The sequence below is a fragment of the Euleptes europaea genome, chromosome 6 (assembly GCF_029931775.1).
Source record: "Euleptes europaea isolate rEulEur1 chromosome 6, rEulEur1.hap1, whole genome shotgun sequence".
NCBI classification, from domain to species: Eukaryota; Metazoa; Chordata; class Lepidosauria; order Squamata; family Sphaerodactylidae; genus Euleptes; species Euleptes europaea.
Window position 1 is genome coordinate 90,048,894 of NC_079317.1, and position 16,111 is coordinate 90,065,004.

The following is a 16,111-nucleotide window of genomic DNA, read 5'->3' on the forward strand; positions in this document are numbered from 1 at the left end:
TAGAACTTGGGGGCACCCAATTTAGTAAATTCAGGACAGACAAAAGGGAATACTTCTTTATTCCGTGGGTAATTAAATTCTTTACTCAGTGGGTAATTATATTCTTTACTCAGTGGGTAATTAAATTGTAGCATTCACTGTCAGTGAACATAAGAACACAAGAAAAACCATGCTGGATCAGACCAAGGCCCATCAAGTCCAGCAGTCTGTTCACACAGTGGCCAACCAGGTGCCTCTAGGAAGCCCCCAAACAAGACGACTGCAGCAGCACCATCCTGCCTGTGTTCCACCGCACCCAAAATAATAGGCATGATCCTCTGATACTAGAGAGAATAGGTATGCATCATGACTAGGATCCATTTTAACTAGTAGCCATGAATACCCCTCTCCTCCATGAACATGTCCACTCCCCTCTTAAAGCCTTCCAAGTTGGTAGCCATCACCACATCCTGGAGCAGGGAGTTCCACAATTTAATGGACGATGGCCACATCAATTTAATAATGATGGCCACAAGCATGGATGGATTCATAGAGGATCGGACCATCTGTGGCTACTAGCCAAGATGACTAAAGGGAAACGCCATATTTGGAAGCAGCAAACCTCTGAGTGCCAGTACTAGGAGGCAACATCAGGGGAAGGCCTTGGCCTTTATGTGTTTATTGGCCCTCCAGGGCAACTGGTTGGCTGTTGTGTGCTAGACCAGATGGACGTCCCAGTGACCGGATCCTGCAGGGCTGCTCTTTTAAAAAAAAAAAAAAGTATTCCAGCTATTTGTGGGCTTGCTGTAATGATACCAGATTTGATTTTTTAAAAGATAGTATCTCACGTGCCACTTCAGAATACATGTACAGACAGTGTGATATGTACAACTGCAGAACCACTCTGTTTCACAGATGGGAAGGAGAAGGTCAGTTCTGCACAAGGTGGTTCCTGAATTTCATTAGAATATGGTCATTATATGTAATTTAATCTGTCAGAATGCTCTCTGGCTAAAAATTAACTTTAACCCTAATGGTCTTCTCCCACTGATTCTTTGTTATACCTTTAGGTCAAAGTGGATAATAGCCATTGAAGACAAACTAAATATCCTGGTTTTTACCCCCCTAGGATCAGTTAGGGTGGGATCAAGCTAAGTCAACTATAAACCAAAGGGTTAAAGATATCGAGCGACAAGTAGATCTAGCAAGAGTGCCCCTATTTATGGCTCCCTCCCCCACTCCAAATTTATCCTTGCACCGGCAGCCTATCTCCGTTACTTAGAGATAAACAAATATAGGAGGGCTTTTACCTTGGCTAGGTGTGCAGCCTTACCCTCTGCTATGTTAGAGGGGAAATTCAAGAAGATACCCAGGGCAGAGAGACTATGCCCCTGCAAATCCAGGGATTTAGAAACCACTGAACATGTTCTCCTGAACTGTAACTTTTACACTATACCCCGTTCTTAGTTTATTGAGCTCCTCATACTGAGAATGGGACCCGACAGGGAAAGAGAAAAGATAGAAAAGCTCCTACAAGGAGATAATCCCTCAATCACCTCTCAGGTAGCAAAATTTTGTACGGCTGCAATGAAAATTCGTTGCCACAGAGTAGTCTCTTTGTCCAAATGGCAGATGTAACTTGGATGTCATTTTTTTTATTTTTTTTAAGTGACTTAAGACTTGGACTGTAAACCTTTGTTGGTAAGACCATTTTAGTCCGTGTATCTTGTTTTATCTGGCCAAGGGCCGCAAATAAACTGTCTGTCTGTCTGTCAGAATGCCCCTTGATTAATTTTTTTTAAGTTAGAGGTGTTCTGCAAGCTAAAGCAGTTCTGATGTTCACCTTCAGAATGCATTTCCTGTATGTGTTGCAGATCATAAAAAGAGCAAGGCAAAACTATCTCTTTGAACAGTACAGAGAGAAGAAACCATCGGCAGCGCAGCTACTTGAAGACGTTCGCATGGCCTCTGAGGTAAGTTCATGGTCATCTCACCCTCCCTCTCTCTGTAGGTGGGATGTTGTAACCTTAGCTGCCTTCCTGCCTCTTTAGAAACTTTTTTGGTCAGATAAGGACTCCTCTGCCAGCTGCTTCTCCTGCTTCATTCCTTTTTTCCCTTCTTTCTGCCTTCTTTTCATCTTGTCTCCGTCCATGGGGCAGCTCCAGAGCAGGCCAGGCCATAATGCAATGTGGAGGTTCCTATAATGCTTTCTAAGACTTGCTTGCTCCCAGAAGCATCACTGGCCAGGGCAGCCAGAGTCTCGGACAATAATGGCTATTCCTGACTCAGCCACACTGGCTTCTTCCTGTCTCCACCCCTCCTCCCAATCCCAGCGCAGCCCCAGTTCCTTCGCATTCCCTGCATCATCACTCTACAGTCTAACAGAAGAGCTTTACAATCTCATCTAGGGAGGCAGTTTAATGTCTGCGTAAAGCTTGGATATATGGCAAAGATTGGAGAGAGCTGCTGTTGTCCTTGGTGCAGAGCTTCACAGTGAAATCCTAAGAAGGCTTCAGTAGACTTAGAAGGGTGTAACTGTTTAGGATTGGCACTAGATCACGATGGGTAGCCATGTTAGTCTGTCAATAGCAGAAGAAAAGAGCAAGAGTGCAGTAGCACCTTAAAGAGTCACAAAATTTCTGGCAGGGTATGAGCTTTCGGGAGCTCACTTCTTCAGATACCATTGGATTGGCCCTGTTAGTGTGTTGTAGCTACTATCCCTTATCTTAAGACCACCCCTGCTTTCCCCTTACTGGCAGTCTAACATACATTTCCATATTCTTCCTCTCTTCACCCTGTATGTGGTGAACAAAGCTCCCAATGATTTTTCTCATAAATACATTTGGGAAGCAAATCAATTTGTGCAGTTTTATTTATTAATTTTCCTTAATTTGAGTGATCCCGAAAGGTTTTCCTAGTGTAAGGTTTGTGGTGTGCGTGATTGAGAAGGGATGCCATGTATTTACTGGCCTGTGTGTTATACGGTCAATGCCAATGAAAACACCTGGAATGGTGTACTTCTCCAGCATGGGCATCAGCATTAGCAAGTCTGCATAGCGTAGTGGTTAGAGCATTGGACTAGGGTCTGGGAGGCCCTGGTTCAGATCTGCACTCAGCCAGGAAGCCCGCAGGGTGACTGCAGGCTAGTTACTCTCTCTGCCTAACGTACATCAGAGACTGGTTGTTGTGCAGATAACATGGAGGAGGGGAGAAGAATGTCTTCAACTCTGAGCTCCTTGGAGAAAGAATGGGATAAATATGAACTAAATTAATTAGATATGTTAGTTTTTTAAAAAGCATACCCTTTAGACCTTTGATACTGTTTTTACACAGGGATTTTGCGTCAATGCAATGCAAGTATATTTACATGTTTGATAAGATGGCTTTTAGATTCTATAGTGCTGGTTGGTTTGTAGAAACTTCCTCACAGGTTTGTTAATTGCTTTTCTTACCTTTTTTGTTTATCTCAGCCATTTTCAGTGAAGTTACATGAAACAACGGACCCTGACAAGAAGCAGATGCTGGAAAGGATTCAGAATGCAGTCAAAGGTGCTGTGGAGCCTCTTGAAAAAGCACTGGAGAAAAGAGTCTCTGAAGAGGAAATCAATGAACATGCTGGGGTTTGTACACTGAGTGTATTCAAAGTTGTAGGCTTGGTGATATCTTTTCTGAAACAGCTCATTATGAAAGATGTTTTCTGCTGTCAAATAGATCGGTCAATTGCGTGAAAGATATGGCAGCTTTTCTCTTTATAGTGTCAAAGAAAAATTAAATTTCATTTTCCCTTTTTAAAGTGTGAAGCGGTTGATGGGTGTTAAATCTAGGGAAAGGAAAAGGAAGATGTTATTGCTGAGAGAGCTAAGATTCATCCGGTCCTGTAAAACAAACCCCTCTTAGTCTTGGAGGCCCCCTAGTACTCCGACAAAGTTTGATGGTCCCTCTTTGCAGGTTTTCATGAAAACAGGGAAATCAGCGATGTACGCATATACTCCATATGTATAGGAATGCTCTGTGCATGTACAGGGACCTCCTTGTGTCTGTTCCAACTAAATTAATATCTTGAATTTGTTCAGACGCTTTTGGATTTTATCCTGCATAGTGACAATTTTGTGTTGTATACATTTAATACTCTAGTTGGTGTTACAAGAAGCAAAAGATATACTTTCTGAGTGGCTGGATACGAAATTGTGCAGTCAGGTGACTGACAACTCTATCTTCTCAAAGCTTCCAAAATTCTGGGAAGAAGAATATCATAAAGATATGGCAGCTCTCAATGTAAGTAAGCATGTTGATCCCGCAAAACATAAAAATATAGGAAAAGTTAGTGTTAGTTATGCTTATTTATCCCAGCTTCACACTGCTCTGAAGGCCTAGAAATCAAACCTAAAATGATGGCATTAACAGGTTTCAAGCCATGGCTTCTGTGATAGACTTCAATATGTAACGGGCTTAGCATCTAGTTAGATAACCTGGTAAGACTTTCTCCTGAAAGCCTCAACAGTTCTCATCCTTCCCCGATATTAATTTGAGAGCAATTTTTCAGGTTGTAAATAGCGAAAAGTTGTTTTTCATGCCTAGAAAATCGGGGGAGGGGGGAACTCTGCTTAGCCAGACAGATACAATTTAAGAATTATTCTCCTTTCATGTGCAGTTAGACTTTCTGGCATTAAAAGACTTCACTCTAGCCCTTGGGTACATCTGCTGAACTCTCAGTTTTTGTTAATTATGCCAGATGCCTGGGAAAGCGGGGCTTCTGGTTTCAGCTTAAGGTTTCCTGTGTGCATTCTGTCGGGCAAATCCCAGTTAACTTTTCTCTGCCTAATCAATACATTATTACAGAATCTTAAAAGAGGATTGAAAGGTGTACTGAGAACCTGGTAAAAGAAAGACTACACAATGGAATGCATGTATGATGTGCTTGTTGCTTGTAGGTGTTACCTCCTGATGTCTTAACTCGTGTTAGTGAATATGTACCAGAAATTGTGGACTTTGTTCAAACAATTGTACATAATGGATATGGGTGAGTACAAATTATTCTGGATTTTCCTTTTGTTTCTCATGCATAACACACACATATCCCTTCTCTTTGTTTCTCACCAAACCCACCAAAGAAATATTTTTCCTCAGTTCCGAAGATATCCAAAGATCATATGGTGGCCTTCCTTGAAGTTATTCCTACTTGGGCCATTTGCTTTGCTGTTAATGACAAAGATGCTGTTTGTATAATCGCTTGTTCTGGTTGAGCTTTCATGATCATTAATAGTCTTTGCTATACAAAACTAAGAACTGTAATAGAGTCATTAGGTTTCACCAGTGTGTTAAGTACAAATGATCCAGCTATGAGCACAATCAGAGATTTGCCAACTTAGTAGCTGAAGTTTTTGGGTGCTTTCAGTGGTTCACATGAACCAACCTTTTGATAACCTTTTGTTGCCTTCAGTGCCTACAGGGGTGCTTGAGCGCAAACGCTTGTTCTAACTGGCTGAGGTTGGTATAATTCTCCAAACTATGGTTTTGCATGAGGTTAGAATTGTCAACTGGTTGTAATGGCTGCTTCGTTGCTGGAGGGTCAGGTGTTGTAGAAATGGGAGTGCTAAGCAGATTGCAAATGGAAGCAGAGAAATGGCTGGTTTGCCTGCACATTTGGGAGCTCAAACTGTGGCGTGGTGTGATACCTGAAGCGAGCCGTTGTGGCTATCTGAAATTGTACAAAGGGTTTTGGGCTATCATTTTGTAATCGATATTCCTGCAAACGCTGAATGGGAAAGTAACTTAGAGGTGGTGAAATTCAGTGACTCTTTGGTGTACCAGTTCAGATCCACAGGGTACACCAGTGTAAATCTACACAATGACCCTCCACAACAAAAGGTATAGCAGTAGTACTGCGAATAAAATTATAAGGGAATTCTTCTGGTATCCTTTTGTTCTTTCTCTAATGCTTGTCTTTTATATGCTTGTCTTTTATATCCTTGTTGTGTATGATGGTTGTAGCAACAAAGAGATTATATATTTTAGATTTGCTACAGAACCTTCTTGGTCCTCTTGGAGTTCTCTTAGAAACCCACCATGGAAAGCAGTGAAAGAAACTGACCTTTTAAGTACAATAGTAGCAATATGTTTGGTAGCAATAGATGGCTGGTTAAATTGTGTGTCTTGATCTTTTAGTTATGTGTCCAAAGGATCGGTCTATTTTGATACAGTGAAATTTGATGCCTCTGAGAAACACTCCTATGCAAAGTTGGTTCCTGAAGCTGTAGGAGATCAAAAGGCACTTCAGGAGGGTGAAGGTAATATAACTCAGTCAGTGAATTTCTGGTGAACATATCCACTTCATTTTAAAAGATTTTTGCATGTCACAAAATGGTTCTTCCTCTTTTCACAGGTGACCTGAGCATCTCAGCAGACCGCTTAAGTGAGAAACACTCTCCAAACGATTTTGCTTTATGGAAATCTTCCAAACCAGGAGAGCCCTCGTGGGATTCTCCTTGGGGAAAGGTAAGGATTGTGGCTTGGATTCAGTGATCCTACTATGCAAACAATGGGGTGGGGGGTTTGTGGGAAAAGCAAGCCTCATGGTTTTATCAAGTTTGTTTCCCCCTTAGGGAAGGCTAAATTTGGCCAATGTTAAGAAGCTTTCTATAAAACTTGCAATAGGAATAAAACGTGCAAAATGAAGCATGGGAGTGTAATATATCTTTCTGTATTACTTTCAAAATAACATTTTTGCTGACTGATACCCTATAGGAAGTGATGCAATCATGCTGTTGGCTTTGTAGAATTCTCCCCTCCCTTCCAATTTTGTCATGATATTCCTTCTGTCATGTTAGATTGAGGCTATTAAATATGGTTGTGCAGTCTGACCCTGATACGGAGGCAGTGGACAGGGAATCCCAGCACCCAACCTGAGGCACTCTTAACAGGAGATCAGAATGTGCATAATGAAGTTCAGGCCATAAGATACAAACTCTCCTTTTATGTCTGTTGAATTCTATTAATGAATATTATTGATTGATAATGACGTTAAATAGTGGAGATAATATTAACAGAGTCAATTATCATGAGGTAACCTGTTTTATGAGCCCCGTGGCACAGAGTGGTAAGTTGCGGTACTGCAGTCCAAGCTCTGCTCACGACCTGAGTTCGATCCCGACGGAAGTCGGTTTCAGGTAGCCGGCTCAAGATTGACTCAGCCTTCCATCCTTCCGAGGTCGGTGAAATGAGTACCCAGCTTGCTGGGGGTAAAGGGAAGATGATTGGGGAAGGCACTGGCAAACCATCCTGTAAACAAAAGTCTGCTTAGTAAACATCAGGATGTGACGTCACCCCATGGGTCAGGAATGACCCGGTGCTTGCACAGGGGACCTTTACCTTTTTAACCAGTTTTATGTATAAATAGGGCCGTCCAGGATGGCACATAGAATGTTCTGCAATGGCTGGATCTATTCTAGGAGAGTCGATGGACATTCACGGAGGGGGCTTTGACCTTCGATTCCCCCACCATGACAATGAGTTGGCACAATCTGAGGTATGTGATACATTTCACTTATTATTGCCAAGCTTACGTGGAGACATTTCTTCAGGGGAGAAGCCATTTCATGAAATAGTTTCTATTGGCTTTTGAAGGCGAAAACACTACCTAATTCTCACACTGGAGTTTGCAACAATTGTATTATTGTTCCTGCTTGAGGCAGTAGAACTCAATTACCATCAAGATTTTGAAATTCACGACTTTCAGCTATTTCACATTGGATTTAAAATGTACAGGTCAGTTTGGGCAATTGCACGAACGTAGCTTATAACCCAAATCATAAGTTTGGCTTTCAGATGTTCAGCATGCTTACTGCCATTCACTTCCACCTGCTCAGCATTCCCCTTTCTGTGGAGGAGGGGGGGCTGCAGAGGTCAAGCAATGATCAGAAATACGGCTCTGACAATTCAGATGTCAAGGCGAACCATGGCTTGCAAATCCGCTTTCACACCATGGGAAGTGCTGATTTGGAGATGCAATTGTCCCAGGACGGGCCTCCTTGTTGCCCGGCCGGGCCTCCCCCTGCCGCTCTTACCTCAGGGGAGGGGGATCAATCCAAGGGTGGCAGGAAGTCGTCCTCCGAAGGCAGGGCAGCCGCGAACAACGACTCTCTCCCCCCAGGCCCCATTCCAGAGAGAGAGAGAGAGAGAGCCAGCAGGAGCCGCGCTGCAACCGCTGCGGCGCCGCAAGCAGCCCGGCAGTAGCCGGGAAGACGCGCGCGGAGGCGCCCCGCCCAACAGCTGATCACCGGGCGGGCGCGGGAGGGGCTGGGAAATACGTGCAGACCGGCTACAGCTTGCCTATTGCAGGCAAGGGCCTCCCAGGCCTTTTATGGACTTCTGGGGGGTGGGTCGGGGGAGGAGAGAGGGAGGAGCCTCTCTGGCCTGGGGAGGATATAAGGGCAGAGAGGAGACTCAGTCGGGGAGGAACACAGCCGGTTGGTCCGAGTGAAGCAACAAACTGGCTATGTCCGAGGATGGAGATAGTTCTGACTCCCCCTCGGACTGGTTTGAGGCTGAGGAGACACCCGTGGCCCAGACCCTTCCCAGGCCAGAGACCCCCCCAGGGGGCAAAGGGGCGTGACAGCAATAGACTATCAGAACCTTGAGCATCTTGTTTCTCTAATCAAAACTGAAATAATTGAGGGAATGGGGAAGAAAGCCGTAGGTTTATTTGTCTTATTTCGTGCCAGTGCAGTCTGAGTGTTCATGTTGAAACTAGTTTTGTTATATTTGTTGCAGGCATACTTTGAAAACGATAACTGGGTCCACTATTTCCTACACACTGGACACTTAACAATTGCTGGCTGTAAAATGTCCAAATCTTTAAAAAACTTCATCACTATCAAAGACGCACTGAAGAAGCACACAGGTAAGACCTGTGCTGTATACGCATTTTCAGTGTGTTGAAAAGATTTCTTGTTGTTGTTGTTGTTGAGAAACTGGAGTCGATGAAAGGATGGCGTTAACTTAATTAGTTTTTTTACATGTAAGTTTTCTGATAAAAGAGGGTCATTGAGTTGTATTTTTCCTTTCTTTCGGAATGGCATTGTGGTTTTTAAAGTAGCTGTGTATTGTGCTGCACTTTCCCACTTTTTAATTTTTTGCACTACCAACAGCTCGACAATTACGGCTGGCTTTTCTCATGCATTCCTGGAAAGATACACTGGACTATTCAAACAACACTATGGAGTCTGCTATTCAGTATGAAAAATTCATGAATGTAAGTTAAACTCCCCCTTTTCACGGTTTTATTCTAATCCTCTATTGGCACCAAATGCTGACTAGCACCAGATGCTTTCTTCTGTTACTTTTATAGGAAATTAAGGCCTCTAATAATATTTGCAGTTACCTATATTGCCTTAAACACTTGGATCACTTAAAAAATTCCTTCATGCTGGAACGTTCATGTTTTCAAAACAAAGGGTTAGATCTTAGTATTTCATTCTGCCAATGCCCACGTATTCCTTCAGTGCAAAGCACTTTGCTTTGGCACAAGATGCATCTTGCATCAGTGGAAGATGGCTTTGAACCAGAGGAAGACACGGGCCTCAACAAAACCAAATGAGTTGAACTGAATACATCCAGTGCTAAAGAGGCAACTGGGGCCTAGTTGCGGAGAGCACAATGTTTTGGACATTCAAATCAAATATCTGGATTCTTTGGTGGCTGAACTGTAAACGGGCAGCCCATTCCGGGGGGGTGGGGTGGGGTTGCACAGTGGCCAGGCATGGCACAGCTGTGCCACTGCCAAAGAGGCTTCCTGGCTGTCGTGGAGGGAAAAAGACCTATTTTAAAAAATTATAAAATATAAAAAAGGGCAAAAAAAGCCCCATTGACTTTAGCAGGGCTACGCCACCCAAAAAGGTGACGGAGCCACGCCACCGCACCATTGGGTGTTCCCAGGATGAAAAGGTAGGGAAGCTGCCTAAAGGCACCTCCGCCTCAGGAATGCCCCCCCCCCCACAGGCATATGCTGCCTCTTCCAGGAGATGGCATTTAGATCAATACGTCAGCGCCTACTAGATATAGAAATGCAGACCCTGACCTCCCTAGCTAATAGATACTGTTCTCCCATGTTTCATGGTGTTATCCCAGTCTATGGATCTGCAGCTTCCTACTTGTCTTACTTGGAGTCACCCGACATCCGCAGAGCATTTATGCTCGTGAGACTTAACATACTCCCTTCAGCTATCCTACAAGGAAGATACAAAGGAATCCCTCTCAACAACAGGTATTGTCCATGTATGATTGGGGTTCCTGAACACTTAACCCATGTGCTGTTGTATTGTAAGTTTTATATGAGGCCGAGAAATATCTATAATAAACCCCTACTGCTTAGTGTTCAGAGTTTCTCAGATCAGCAGTTGGTGATGTACCTTTTATCCGATAGTCTCTTCTGTCACCCAACAAGTTGCCAGATTTTTGCTGTCTGTACGAAGGATACGCGAACACCTTGTTTGTACTTTTAAGTAATGCTATTTTAATGTAATCCATTTTACTTGATTCTGTAATTTTGTCCATTTATGTTAATGCCTAATAAAGGTAATGAATGAGTGAAAAAAAATGAGCTCTCTCAGCCCCACCTACCTCACAGGGTGTCTGTTGTGGGGAGGGGAAGGGAAGGTGATTGTTAGCCGGTTTGAGTCTCCCTTAAGTGGTAGAGAAAGTCAGCATATAAAAACCAACTCTTCTTCTCCTTCTAAGTCACAGCCTAGACAAAAGCCGCTTGGCAACATGTAACAGAAAACCTGGCAAACGTTGGGTAGATCCTGTTCTCTGAGTCTCTGGTTATGTGTATTGAAATCGCAAGCTGGGCTGTACGCTTTGCAGCAGGAAGACTTCAGATTGTGGGCTCTTTCCCTCCCCCTTTTAGGAGTTCTTTTTAACCGTGAAGGACATCCTCCGTGCTCCTGCTACAGTGACAGGCCAGTTTGAAAAATGGGATAACCAGGAAATAGTGCTGACTAAAAGGTGAGTGACAGACCGTTCGTCTTTTTCCTTTTCCTTTCTTCATGAATAAGCCATTTGTATATTCATGTAATGGATCCCATTTTTCAAACTGGCATTTTCTTTTGGTGCAAAGAGGGTCCCGATGATGTGTTTCTGCAACATGTTCCCCCCACCTTGGATCTCAATTACTCGCTAATTCCCAAAGCAGTTTGGTGTCTATCCTAAGTGCTTTCGTGCCACTTTTGTTTCCTGCTGCCACTTGGCATGGATTCACTTACTTCACTTACCCTGTGCTCTAAACTTTCTGCTGCGTTGTACAGCCAATTTATTACAAAACTCGTTCCCTGCCTTTCTTCCCAATGGCAAACCCAAAGTAGTTAATTGTAATTGAAAACTAAAAACTAAAAAAAAATAAAAAAATTCAAACACTAAATTCCACACACAGAATCCATAAAACAGGAAAAGTTTCAGTGGAAGGCTAAAAAAAATCCAGTATAATCTGAAAAGGCAAGATTGCCACACTCTCCTTAATTCTTCACACAACGCATAGTTAAATTGTGGTGTGCTGGTCTACAACCGTAACAACAATAAACTAAAGTTAAATTGTACTCCGTGCCCCAGGGTGTGGTGATGGCTACCAACTTGGAAGGCTTTAAGTGGGGAGTGGACATGTTCATGGAGGAGAGGGGTATCCATGGCTACTAGTAAAAATGGCTACTAGTCATGATGCAGACCTATTCTCTCCAGGATCAGAGGAGCATGCCTATGATATTAGGTGCTGTGGGACACAGGCAGGATGCTGCTGCTGCAGTTGTCTTGTTTGTGGGCTTCCTAGAGGCACCTGGTTGGCCACAGTGTGAACAGACTGCTGGACTTGATGGGCGTTGGTCTGATCCAGCATGGCTTTTCTTGTGTTCTTATGTAATCGAATGCCAGCTTCAAGATCCTGGCCTGGATTAAAACCTGTCAGTTTCCCCTTCTGCTGCAAACCCCACATTGGGTCCTGCCCTGTCGCTGAGGGTTTCCTAACTCCCAAGAGAAGAACTGGGGAAGCGCAGTAGGCTGTAGTGGAAGGGGAGAGGTGGAAAATTTTGATTCTGGGAGTGGCGCTTTATTCCTGTCCTTGCACTTGGCAGGAGATTTTTTTCCGTAACAGTCCCTTTCCGCTACTGCTTTGCTGGCAAGAACAGTAGCAAGGGGACAATCAGCCTTGCTCATGCCATGGAAAAAGATACTGAGAGCCTGCTTCCTCTTTTTCTCAAAAAGTATTCTGCTGCACCAGGCAGGGGCAGGAAACAGCCTGGCCCCGGTCAGCTCCAAGTACCAACCTGCATAATGACAAGCTGTTCTCGGAATGGCTGCCAGAGGGCAATAGTTGTTTTGGAGGAGTTCATGGAATCTTTAGGAACACACTAAACATTGCTCTTTGTGCAAATAAGGAGTTCAGGTTGGAACAAGCGAGGTTCTACCACTAGGCCGTTCCGTTTCATTGGAGAGAGGAGAGCACATACTCTGTCCATTTCATTTAAAAGTTCTTGTGGGCAAGAAAGGTGAGTAGGGGCTCTATAGAGCTGATGCAGAGAGCTCTGCTGAAGGCACCCCATTCTTGCATTTCTGCCTGTATTTGAATAAGAGAAAGAAGGGAGGGAAGGAAGGAAATAAGGGAAGGGAGGAATCATCGAAATATAGATTTGGAAGGTACCCCCAGGGTCAACGAGTCCAACCCCCTGCACATGCAGGAAATTCACAACTACCTCCCTCCACATCCCTAATGACCCCTGCTCCCAGCCCAGAAGATGGGGGGAAAACCTCCAGGATCCCTGGCCTGGAGGAAAATTTCTTCCTGAACCAATCTGGCATGGAGGAAAATTGCTTCCTGAACCAAAAGTGTCAATTGGTATTATTCTTGGCATGTAAGAAAGGGTCACAAGAGCCAAGCACTGATGCTGCCCTCCCTCTCATGAACTGCCTAAGTTTGCAGAATCGGCATTGCTGTCAGATGGCCATCTAGCCTCTGCTTAAAAATCTCCAGGGAAGGATAGCTTACCACCTCCCAAGGAAGCCTGTTCCACTGAGGAACCGCTCTCACTGTCAAGAAGTTCTTCCTAATGTTTAGCCCAAAACACTTTTGATTTAATTTCAACCCGTCGGTTCTGGTCCGACCTCCTGGGGCAACAGAAAACAACTCTGCACCATCCTCCATATCATATCACCTCTCAGAGAATGGTGAATTCTCTCAGAGAATTCGCCATGCATCCTTAAAAGGGATACCCTGAACTAGCTGAAACAAATGATGACAACTTTTATTTGTTAATACAATATTACTGGAACACTTGTCTAATGCTGGGAGTCAGTACTGTATTGTCCCAGCAATGATTAATATAGTAAAACCTGACCTAAAGAGTCTGAGAGGAAGCAGTGGAAAGAAGTAAACACTTCAGTTTGCCTGTTTTCTTTCTTCCCCTGGAGCAAATAACTCCCTTTAAAACGGAAAGAAAAGCCATTTGTCAGTCTGGCACTCCCATCCTTAAGCTTATGGTTGGCTGTTCTGAGTTTTACACTGCTGAGATCCTTGAATTTGAGTCAGCGGAGGTTACAGCTGGCCATAGTGGATGTAAAACCTGTGCTTTCCCACTGGGCTATGCCTCCTAGATGACTTTTCGTTGATGAAAAATGCAAGCATGATTTGTGTGGTGACTTTTTTTTTTGCAGTTTTTATATCTCCTATATAATTACTGATTCATGCTCAGCAATTGAGGTAATAAAGCATAATGAAGACCAACAATACTTTGTTGTGTGTTGGGGAGGGGAGGAGATTTAAACATCTGCCCAATAGCAGATATTATGCCTGGTCTTCCATATTAAATACCCTGTCACGTCTAATCAAGGAGGCAGGTTCATTGTTTTCTGAACTTTGAGAATCCAGGATGGGCTTTTCTTTACTAGCCAGATGGGCTTTTCTTTACTAGCTATCCTTTCATATTTCTAAAAGCAAGAGGAAAAAATCCTGAGTTGCTTATGACTTTCCTTTATTCACAGAACCCAGGGATCTTTGACTCAAGTGTTTTGTCTTTTTTCCTCCCTCTGGCTAGTTTTTTTGACAAGAAGGCAGCAGTCCATGAAGCACTGTGTGACAACATTGATACACGCACAGTCCTGGAAGAGATGCGGTCATTAGTCGGTCAGTGTAATTCCTACATCGCTGCAAAGAAGAGTGCCAGGCAGATGGCAAACAGAACGCTCCTGGAAAATATAAGCATATATTTGACACAGATGTTCAAGGTACAGGACAACACGATTTGGTATCGAAGAGTTTTTTTTTATTTAATTTTTTTGTTTAATATTATTTATAGCCCGCCTCTCTCACTGCTTTCCCATTGTTTCAAACTTGCAGCTCTCTTTCGCTTGGAAGGAAATTGCAGTGCTTTATGTCACAGGAAGTTGTTTTGTTTTTAAGGTTCCTGGAAATGGATAAGTCACCACACAAATCATGCTTGCATTGAGCAATACCATTCGGAAAGCTAAAAATGACATCGTAGCCTCTTGTTCCGGTAGTTCATGTCTTGAATAACACCCACTCTTTCCAGTAACTCCCATCCTCTACTTCTAATGGTAGCTTTAGTCCAATGCAATCCAGAAAGTAGCCCCCATCCCATAAAATTCAGCAAAGGTTCCGTTTGGTCCAGATTCCCTTGAGGTAATAAACACATCTGTACAGAATCACTAAACTCTGTATGTGGGAGTTGCGTGAGTGAATAATAAAGCTGGAGATTTCAGCCATTTCAGTGGAAGAAAGTTTGTAAACAACATGGGGAATCATAGGATCAGTTCAGACTTTACTGATAATACATGGATGAGTCTCTCACTCTCTCTGTGTTTTTTTTTTATCTACTTGGAATTCTAAGAAAAGGAGGAGTCTACTACCAAGTCTTTGAGAGACATTCATTACCAGAATGTTTGAGAGAAACTGTGAAGCAATTCCTATGTTCAGCCTGGCTCATTTGTTTTATGTTAACCAGTCCTTTCAGCTTTTCTTAGTATTCAATCCTAGGCTGCTTTCCTGAAGCGGGAAAATGGGCAGGATGGCTCCCAAGTTTTTTCATGTATCTTGGGGCTTGAATTTCCATTCGGGTTAAAATATCTGCTTAAAAAAAAAATTGTTGGAAAAAAGGACAATTCATCTGTTACCTCCCAAACTTTGTATGAGAAGGACCAATTAAAAGAATTGCCCAACTTTTATCTATGATGTCGACTAGAATTGCAGAATGCATAAGTGAATAGAAACATTAAGAGGCAAACATGAGATACTTAAAATAGTTAGAAATGTAAAGACAAAAATTACTACTCTTCATTAAGGAAGTTAACGTTCACAGTCAGCATTATAACAGGTCAAAAACACATAGCTGATTGCTGTCTGGAAATTTTTCTGTCCGGTAACTGATGAATAAAAACCCATCTTTCTACAACTTTCAGCTTGCAGATGTAGTTTAAGCCTTTTGAATATACTAGACATTTGTTGACGTTGTGGTTCCAGTAGTGCAGAATTGATACATGTGTTTGGTTTTGCCCTGTGAAAAGAAACTCTTGAGATGACATTCTGTGTGTAATCCGGACATAACGATATAGTTTGAAAGATAGTGTCATTGATCTGATCTGTCCATGGTAATGAATTTTCTTTCTGCAGCAAAGGTATGCATTGCCTCATTCTTGATCAGAGCATTACTACAACCTCTTTAAGACTAACTTAGGAAAGATATGTCAACACCGATCATTCCCAAACTAAAATACCTGCTTTGAAAGAAACAATTGTGTTTGTTTGTCTTGAATAGATCTTTGGTGCTATAGAAGGCGATGAAGCAAATATTGGCTTCCCAGTTGGAGGAAATGGCCAAACCTTAAATGTAAGTGGGAGAATGCATTGTGATAATTTCAGTTCTGTTCCTGGGTGCTACAAAATGAGTGCTACAAAATTGTAGACATAAAACTAGATTTTGTGTCTTCAGTTCATCGGAACTGTGAGAGTTCTGTTTGGGTGAGAGAGGTGAATGTTTTTATTGACACTATTTTGGGATCAGGAAACTTACACTGTGGTATCGCGTTATGGTAATAATTATAGGGGAAATGGTTTAAATGACATCCTTTTATTAATGTC

The 16,111-nt window shown here is 42.9% G+C and overlaps 1 protein-coding gene across 1 annotated transcript in view; it reads left to right on the top strand.

The window, feature by feature from the left end:
- Window positions 1-16,111, top strand: part of CARS1 (cysteinyl-tRNA synthetase 1) — a 42,563-nt gene that overhangs the window by 10,167 nt on the left and 16,285 nt on the right. The window contains exons 5-16 of the mRNA XM_056851539.1: window positions 1,854-1,952; window positions 3,450-3,599; window positions 4,114-4,254; window positions 4,911-4,999; window positions 6,145-6,266; window positions 6,362-6,474; window positions 7,376-7,504; window positions 8,749-8,878; window positions 9,126-9,229; window positions 10,883-10,980; window positions 14,052-14,241; window positions 15,789-15,860. Of these exons, the coding sequence (XP_056707517.1) occupies window positions 1,854-1,952; window positions 3,450-3,599; window positions 4,114-4,254; window positions 4,911-4,999; window positions 6,145-6,266; window positions 6,362-6,474; window positions 7,376-7,504; window positions 8,749-8,878; window positions 9,126-9,229; window positions 10,883-10,980; window positions 14,052-14,241; window positions 15,789-15,860 (1,437 nt within the window). The remainder of the gene's footprint in view (window positions 1-1,853; window positions 1,953-3,449; window positions 3,600-4,113; window positions 4,255-4,910; window positions 5,000-6,144; window positions 6,267-6,361; window positions 6,475-7,375; window positions 7,505-8,748; window positions 8,879-9,125; window positions 9,230-10,882; window positions 10,981-14,051; window positions 14,242-15,788; window positions 15,861-16,111) is intronic.